Below are 9,388 nucleotides of genomic sequence, written 5' to 3' on the forward strand. Positions count from 1 at the left end.
AAGGAGGTACACGGCTCGTGTTGTCTCTAGTTCAACCATGCCTAGATGGTCAATACCGCAGTTCGATCGCGTCCGCAAAAATGACTCAGCACTATGGGACTTAACTTTGGAGGTCATCAGTAGTATTGGAACAGGGCCGGTACCATTCCAAAATACCGTCACCAACCCCCCCCCCCCCCCCCCTCCCGCCTACGGTATACGCGCTAGACATGAAATGTTTTCGTAACACCGTCACCTTTCCAAAGCATCGTTAGTCGACAAGGTCGCACGCAATGTATCCGGCATGTGTTGACTCTCTAGTCTTTATTACCGGCGTGGGGTTGTGACATAGAGAGAGAGAGTTAGCGCCATCTCTCTCTACGCACGCAATGTATCCGGTGGGGTGGTGAAAATGGCTGTATCCAATACGATCCCTTAATTGAGTCACATGTTCGACTTCTACCAATAGGATTCAACTATCCTATGACCTCATTGTAGGACATATATAGGTTAAGTTCCGGGACCCCAGTCTTGGTCACTCAGTCAGCGGAAGACTAAGAAGAACAATCATGAAGCACCAGTCAACCTCCAGTGCAGTCACTCAGAACAGGATCAAACGGAAAAGTAAGTATCATATTTCACATTATTCTATCTCGTTCATTATTCTTATTATTCAATGTTTTCACTTATTCGCTAATATCTAATCATTCATCTTCTTTTTTCAACAGAGTCAAACGCAACCATGCTTAGCTCCGCAGACGCGTCCGAACCTGCATCATCATTAGCTTCGTTAACCATCTCATCCGGACCTACACCAGCGACAGCCGACTCATTTGATCCAGTAGCGACCACGTGGGATCCTGGAGCTTACATGTTGGAGCAGGACAAGGAGTTGCTGCTCTCCGTCCCACTCAGCAACTTGTGTGATGAAGACGCTCGATCTGCTCACCACACAACGAATTCAACCACTGGTGGTGTTAAAGATCAACTAAATGGTGGTCAGTACTGGATGCCTACATATAACTCATAACAATCGAACACTCCCGTGATACTGCAACCACCGAGTTTAGATACTGTAAATAAAAAGAATACGTCTAGTGCGGCTACGCTATTCACCACGACATATAATTTAATCTCCAGTGGTTCCAAACGTGTGAACATTGCTATAGATGTCCATCATGTCTGGGGGATCCAAGCTATAATGGAGATTGAAAATATTTCCAAAAGTGTTAAAGTCCCGATTTCCGAGTTCGACTGGGCCGGGATCTGTCATGCAGGGCGCTACATCAATCAACAAATGACCACCGAATATGATCCAACTCATCCCCCACCAGAAATTCGTCTTGCCGATGTCACACTTTCCATTACTACTGTATATGATGACTGCGCCTTATGCATTAAATCAGGTGTCAACAGCGTCTATCTAAGGCATCCGTCAGTTATCAAATTATTCAACCTAGACTCCTCTATACGGTTTGCTCTCGAGAGACTGAATCGTTGGGTTCCTAGCATAGAGGCAGCATATAGTGATGTTAAAAACTCTCTACGTGTTAATAATATACATATTGACGATTTTGAGCAGCATCTTCGTTCGCATATGGCCATTAAAACTACAGACATCCAATTGAATTGCGTGTGTCAAAAACCAGAGTACTCAGAGTCACCTATCGGATTGCGTGAGATACGTGCAGAATTTATTGCCAAGCAAAGAGAATTATTTGGTATATATTGTACAGGTTCTAAGAAGAAACGTGCAGATTATGATAACACCTCAGAAATAGTACATCCAATGTATGATTTTTAAATAAATAATTTATATTTAATCTTATCTCCTGTTTCTCTTTTATTTCAGACCACCACTCCTATTATAATCAAATTGATCCAATAATTTTTTAATTCTACTCAAATTATGACCATCTTACTCTTCATACATGTGTTCCTCGTGTAGGCAGTATAGCTCAATCGGTTAATTGATCAAACTATACTGGCTACACACAAATATTATTATTATCCTCTCAGTTATATTTTCTATATATGTCAAGTACTTGTTTGTACATGGCTCATTTACTATCATGGCTGGCTGAGTGAAGCACCCTCACCACAAGGACTTTGTTGTCGGTGACTGGTCATGTGAAGATTCAAGTGAAGAGCAGAAGAAGAAGAAGAACAAGAAAAATGGAATTCTCCTTCCCGATAATATAAGAGCAATTATTGTAGGCCCATCCAACTGCGGCAAGACTAATGTCCTCACGACTCTGCTAACTCATGTGCAAGGTGTCCGATTTGAACATGTCTGTCTATTCTCAAAAACACTCTTTCAACCCAAGTATCAGCTATTGCATGAGATATTTCGAGGTGTAGATGGCGTTACATACACAACATTCAGTGAAAGCTCTGATATCCCCCCACCTGAAGAAACAAAACCAAACACAGTATTCATATTTGACGATGTTGCAGTAGAAAACCAAGACCAAATTCGCAACTATTTCTCTTTCGGTCGCCATATGGGTGCTGACGTATTTTATCTAAGTCAAACATATTCCAGAATCCCCAAACAACTTGTTAGGGATAACGCAAATCTCATTATAGCCTTCAAGCAAGACAATCTTAATTTAAGACACATTTACCAAGCACATGTGGGGCCGGATATGTCGTTCAATAATTTCTTAAATATATGTGCAGACTGTTGGAACCATTCACAGTATGGGTTTCTCGTTGTTGATAAAACAAGAAAACTGTATGATGGTAGATACAGACGAAACTTTCAAGAATTTTTGCATATATAACAAGGCAATAGACGTTAGCACATCAGTCTACGTCATACCATGGACAAATTCGCGCGTATGTCCACCTCTCAACCTGAGATGATTGGTGTACACAGACAGAACATTCGCTTGTACATGGATGCGAAAATTCAAGCTATGGCTCTTAAAGTTGCAAGTATGCGCAGGGAACTAGAGACCTATTACCAAACCCTTCTGAGAATGGTGAATCAGTTAAATGACCTAGTTAATCAAGTCAGTAAGAAAGTAACCGACTTAACTGAAAAGGTCGATCATATTCAGAGAAAAATAGATGTCGACCTGATTGTTGTCGATAAGGGCGTGATCATACTAAGAAGCTGAAGAAAATGAATGCATATATAAAGCCTCATGTCGCAGAGACGTCTGATTAGTATACGTTGAGATGTCGACGACCAAACAGAAAGTCATTCAAGCCCGTAAAGCAGTCCGAGAGAAATTACGGTTGCTTAGGTTAGGGTATATTGATCGTCAGCAAACACTAAGAGAGACCTTTAAGCCCGTTACTGAGTCTCTCCGACAGCTCTCACCAAAAACAAAAACGACCCAAAACGACAGTCAAGCCATTGATGAATTCATTATTAGTCACGCACCAGGCCAGATAGATAGAACATTCGGCGTTAGCCCGGGAAGACCATACATGTTGGGCACGCATCCCATAACTGTAACAGAAGACAAAATACAAATAGCTGATGGACAGTTTGACCGAACACCAGGCTTAATGAATCTTATTTTCCTAATACCAACTAAAAAACCTATAAATTATTCAGTTAGTGATAAGGACACGTACCGTCAAATACTACACATGACTGGTGTACACAAGATCACCAAAAGCCTAACCAACAGGAAGTATAAAACCATTATAAAACCAATACTTGAAGACCAAAACAACAACAACGGTGCCAGCAGCGGAGATGGTATTGACATTGGTCTTAAGACAGTGAACAATCGAGTCCCTCAGTATATATATTATGACGACCCCAACGAACTAATAGATCGACTACGTCTGCTCATGGCATCAGCTGCTGCAGGTAATACAGCTCATTCGAATGAAGTTATCTCCATAATCTCTGAGCTTCGAGAGAGAGGTATCATCGAATAAGTATGGAGACCGTAGTTCGAGAACTACACAAACCAGCACGCAAAACATACCCGCGCAGGCATGTCATGATTAAAGGGATGGATGACTTGTGGCAAGTTGATCTTGTAGATATGCGACAATATTCACATGAGAATAATGGCTTCAAATACATCTTAATTGTTATTGATACATACTCCAAATTTGCATGGGCCGTACCAGTCAAGACAAAAACCGGACCAAATGTCGCTGATGCCTTTGAACGCTTGCTACAGATAGGAACCAATCGATGCCCGGACAATCTCCAAACCGATCATGGTGGTGAGTTCTACAATAGGTACTTCAAGACAGTGATGCAGCGGTATGGAATACATCACTACTCGACATTCACTCACCTGAAGGCAAGTATAGTAGAGCGCTTGAACAGAACAATAAAAGGCAGAATGTGGATGCGGTTTAACCTTCGTGGCTCATACAAATGGACAGATATCCTCCCAGAAATAATTGCTCAATATAATAGAACCAAACATAGCACAATAAAAATGCGGCCAATTGATGTTCGTGATAACACACTCATGGATACGGTATACTTTCACATTAAGATACTGGATCCACGCAAACAGAAATTTAATGTAGGTGATTTGGTGCGTATCTCAAAACACAAGACCGCATTTGAGAAATCATACCTACCGAACTGGTCAACTGAGATATTTACAGTTTCAAATGTGCAGCGAACGAATCCTAGAACTTATTTATTGAAAGACAGTAAAGGTGAAGAAATTGCAGGCTCCTTCTACACTGAGGAGATGCAGAAGAGCTCACAACCAGATCTTTTTCTCGTGGAGAGAGTCATAAGACGACTTCAAAATAAAGCCCTAGTCAAATGGCTTGGTTTTCCTGCTACACAAAACAGTTGGATTGATGCCAGGGATTTGCTATATAATGAACATTCATCGTCCACAACCACCACAGTAGCCTGACATGCGCGATCGAGGGCACATTAGAGGAGGCGGTGGTGTTCTGGACAAACTACCTTTGGAATTACACATCCCGGGGTATAACTACTGCGGACCTGGGACAAAGCTTCAGAAACGCTTGGCGCGAGGTGATAAGGGAGTGAATCTGCTTGACGAAGCGTGCATGGAACACGACATTGCATACGAAGCAAATAAAGATCTACCAAGTCGTCACATTGCAGATAGGATTTTAGCTGATAAAGCTAAGGCGATACGGAAAAGAAAAGATATTGTTATAGGTCAACGCATCGCGGCATTCGCAGTTGATAAAACCATGCGCGGAAAAATCAAGTTAGGATTAGGAGTGATGAATTTCAAGCGCGTTATGAACGCTGCACGTCGCGCACTGAACATGAAGAACAAGAAGGGTTGTTTGAAGAAATGTATCCCGACAGCGATGTATGCAGCTAAAAACGCAATGAAGGACAAAGAATCACCAACGAGAAGATCCGTTAAAGCACCTCGCATTCTACGAATACCCAAGACATTCGGCGGTTTTATTCCTTTTCTCATCCCAGCCCTCTCCGCGCTCTCAGCGGTAGGTTCGCTCTCCGGTGAGCTGCAGCTATCGCTCGAACAGTCAAGAATGCGCAAAACTCGCAAACCCAGTTAGAAGAGGCGAGAAGACATAACCGCATGATGGAAGCAGCAGTCATTGGAAAAGGCCTATACTTGAAACCGTACAAGAAGTACGAGTAATAGGAGCCAGCAAGCATTCAAAATCGGCGTACACAACAAAAGGACAACGCTGCTGGTGCTGAGCATTTTTAAATTTAATGAAGTTATTTTCCTCAGTGGGCATAACAACACGTACCGGATCCTTGCATGCACAATCTAATAGATGTGTCGCTAATAACTCTTGAGATGAAAAATAATTCAAACACCTTATACAAATATGTCGTTTATGATCATTTTTACTTAACTGGGAGGAAATGAGTCGGGACATGTCTTTGATCCAGACGTAGTGATAATTATCACGTTCGGAGAAGAGCAGCATGTTGACATGCAACTCTCGTTCACCTGCAAATTTTGAGAAATGGAGGGGGCCTACTACTGTATGCTTGTTCTGCTCATCTGACTTGCTTTTCTTCTCCAGGCCATAAACGTGGACCGATATTGCGGTATTCTGAGCCTCAAACTTAGGTATGTCCTGGATTCTTAAAGGGAACTCTATTCCGTCAAAGTTATACTGTCTCTTAAGATCTTTGACTTTGTAACTGCTGGGACGCTCGGGATGATGTTTGTAATTTCTCTCGCAAGCCAGGACTGACCATGCAAAACACGCATTATCATAGTTATTTTGAACATTAATGCACGCCTGCTTTTTCTCAATATCTATAGGGAGTTTAATATAACTGGACCCTCCATTCATTGGATCATAGACATGTATATGGATGTCGAGGTGTGGTATACTGCTGAGCGCGTTAGCTGATCCACGTACTTCCATCTCAGAAAATCGGGCCATAATAGCGCTCAAGGTGGATTCTCGATACCACTCAGCAATCGATGTGCTCCGAGAAATAACGCCATTGTCACCCCATATATAATGCAGAGTAGCCGTCTCCGCGTCGCCTTGATGTTTAGGGGGGTGACTCAGTTCACAGCATAACACAGCACTGCATTTAAAGGCGTTAAATTCCGGATCTTCTAAGAGTTTGAGGAGCTCGGTCTCCAAGATGGGGAGGCATGCCTCCAAAAACCTTACAGGATCGCAATACCTCCCGCCTGGGTTCTCAATTCTGGTGAAAGAGATTCGCCCCTCAAACGCTCTAGCAACTGCTGAGTATTCTAAGGGAGACATTACGCCGTTATTCTGATCGACTTCGTTATCGATAGGACGGGTGAGAGAACTACAGCTAGCCGTAAGGAAATTACTATTATCACTGTTGCTACAACTAGGAGTCCACCCGATAGATGAATGGGCTGGTGATGGGTGATCGTAATCATCATCATCATTTGCGGGGAGAGGTATACGTCTCGGAACGCATACCTGCGTGGGCGGCGGCGGTGAGCTGCTGCTTCTAGAGGAGGAGGGGGTGACAGCCGGTTTGAAGGGCCAGGCTGTGGCGATGGCGGACGGGCTGCGCAGCCAAACGGTTGCGACAGCGCTGGGGGAGGAGCTGGTGCGTGTTCTGCATCCGCCTCCCGCGAAGCCCTTATAGGGGCTACGCAAGGCGCGGCGTGTCTTTGCGGTTCGGTGCGCCCGAGTCCCGCCCCCGCAACCACCGCTCTAGGAACACGGCCTACGCCGTGTGATATACCTGTAAGATAAATAAGGAAAAAAATTAATTTAGTGATTTATATTTAAAAGAGCGATAAATAATAACAATAAGAGTAGATAATGGTGGTTATGTGAGGGAATGTTAATGTTCAAAATTATTCACCTTCTCCGCTCTGACTCCATGGTTTGAGCAACTCATTGCCAAAATCAAGTAGATCCTCAAACCACTCAGGTAGGTTGATCTCCTCCTCAAACGGGTCAGGCAGGTTGGTCTCCTCCTCCTCTAAAGACTGAGTGTCCTGTGTGGCGGGCGCCGTTTGAACGCTACCGTCGCCTCCTTGAACGTTTTGGGTGGTTGAACCGAATTCTGAATTAGGCGCATCTACAAAGAAAAGACCGGCTTATGAGGACTAAATGTATACAATCAGGAAACGGGTATATATTAGATGAAATTATTTAAGTTTAAGAAGTATGATTGTATTATAAATGTACTTACATTCGAGCTGCGCTTGAGCCCTTTCCATCTCGATCTGGTTGTCTAGATCAACCAAGATTTGCTGGAAGAAATCTAGAAAGATGGAGAAGCCTGAATATAATATCGCATATGGAAAGGGAAGTGTGCTTTCAGTTAAGTGATAGAGAAATAAGCGGAACAGCAAATTTAAAAAAAAAGGAACGAAATGAAATATTTACAAAGAGCACTGCACAACGAATATAACAGATACACAACACGTGGAAGCTCTATCTTTATAGCGGATACGGTAAATTAATTATAACACATACAACATGTGGAAAGTCATTCTTTACATTGAGATGTCCAAAACGGTTATAAGACTTAACGCATACACAAACATAGAATCCGTTAAAAGACTTAGTAAACTTTACAGAGAGAGATCGAAAACGGGTATAACACGTAACATACAACACGTGGATGAACAATATTTATAGAGGACAGTACAAAACAAATGTAACAGTTAAAATAAAAGATTCAGACACCCAAGTTAGAGGTAAAAAAAAAAGGCGTGGATAAGCAATTTTTTATAGAGAGAGAGATTCAAAAGGGTAAAAAACGTAAGCCCGAACACACACAGAACAAGTGGAGGAGCGATCTTTATAGAGAGCATTATAAAAGATATGTAGCACTCATACACAGAGTTAAAGGGTGTAGATATCAGAATTCTGAAAATGTACTTACCAGGGAATGGAACTTCGTCCACATGAGCACGTTTGCTGCTGCTGCTGCTGTCACTGGCGGTTCGTGATCGTTTCATTTTTACACGTTTAATTACGAAGACGTGACAAGTATTGGATGAATGAAGTATACGAGCAGTGTGAGAGTGAGGTAGGTCGGGCATTGATTTATATAGGTCCTGCCTAGCGCGTGTATGTATGCGCGGGGTTGCGACATAGAGAGAGATGGCGCTAACTCTCTCTCTCTATGTGACAACCCCGCGCCGGTAATAAAGACTAGAGAGTCAATTCCCTACAACTTAGAACTACTTAAACGTAACCAACCTAAGTACATCATACACATCCATCCATGCCGGAGACAGCATTAGAACCTGCGACCGTAGCGGTCGCGCGGTTCCAAACTGTAGCTCCTAGTACCGCTCGGCCACCTCGGCCTGCTCGATCGCGTCCGCATTGTTACTTTTGTGCCAGGAAGGGCTCTCAACTAGAGAAATGTCCAGGCATCTCGAAGTGAACCAAAGGGATGTTGTTCGGACATGAAGGAAAAAAAGAGAGACAGTAACTGTCGATGACATGCCTCGCTCAGGCCGCGGGAGGAACCCTGACAGCCGGCCGGTGTGGGCGAGCGGTTCTAGGCGCTTCAGTCTGGAACCGCGCGACAGCTACGTTTTCAGGTTCCAATCCTCCCTTGGGCACGGATCTGTGTGATGTCCTTAGGTTAGTTAGGTTTAGGTACTTCTAAGTTCTAGGGGACTGACGACCTCAGATGTTAAGTCCCATAGTGCTCAGAGCCATTTGAACCATTTTGAACCCTGAAAGTAACGCCACAAGACATCGTGTTACGACTCAAACAGTGCGCAATTGGTTGCATGATGCGCAACATCACTCCCGACGTCCATGATGAGGTCCACCTTGGAAACCATGACGCCATGCGGTTTAATACAGATGGGCCCAACAACATGCCGTATGGACCGCTTAGGAATTGCATCACGCTCTTTTCACCGACGAGTACCGCATATTCATTCATCCAGACAACCGTCGGATAAGTGTTTGGAGGCAACCAGGTCAGGCTTAACGCCTTAGACACACTGTCCAACGAGTG

General features: G+C 43.5%; 1 protein-coding gene across 1 annotated transcript in view; it reads right to left on the reverse strand.

Moving 5' to 3' along the window:
* The window catches only part of LOC126419908 (uncharacterized), a 62,036-nt gene extending 53,635 nt beyond the window's left edge, over nucleotides 1-8,401 (reverse strand). Inside the window, exons 1-4 of the mRNA XM_050087227.1 lie at nucleotides 8,291-8,401; nucleotides 7,592-7,663; nucleotides 7,259-7,477; nucleotides 6,849-7,135 (exon numbers count right to left, since the gene is read on the reverse strand). Coding sequence (XP_049943184.1) covers nucleotides 6,849-7,135; nucleotides 7,259-7,477; nucleotides 7,592-7,663; nucleotides 8,291-8,366 — 654 coding nt within the window. The 5' untranslated portion in view covers nucleotides 8,367-8,401. The remainder of the gene's footprint in view (nucleotides 1-6,848; nucleotides 7,136-7,258; nucleotides 7,478-7,591; nucleotides 7,664-8,290) is intronic.
* Between the last annotated feature and the right edge of the window lie 987 nt (nucleotides 8,402-9,388).

Source organism: Schistocerca serialis, chromosome 1 (genome assembly GCF_023864345.2).
Source record: "Schistocerca serialis cubense isolate TAMUIC-IGC-003099 chromosome 1, iqSchSeri2.2, whole genome shotgun sequence".
Lineage (NCBI taxonomy): Eukaryota > Metazoa > Arthropoda > Insecta > Orthoptera > Acrididae > Schistocerca > Schistocerca serialis.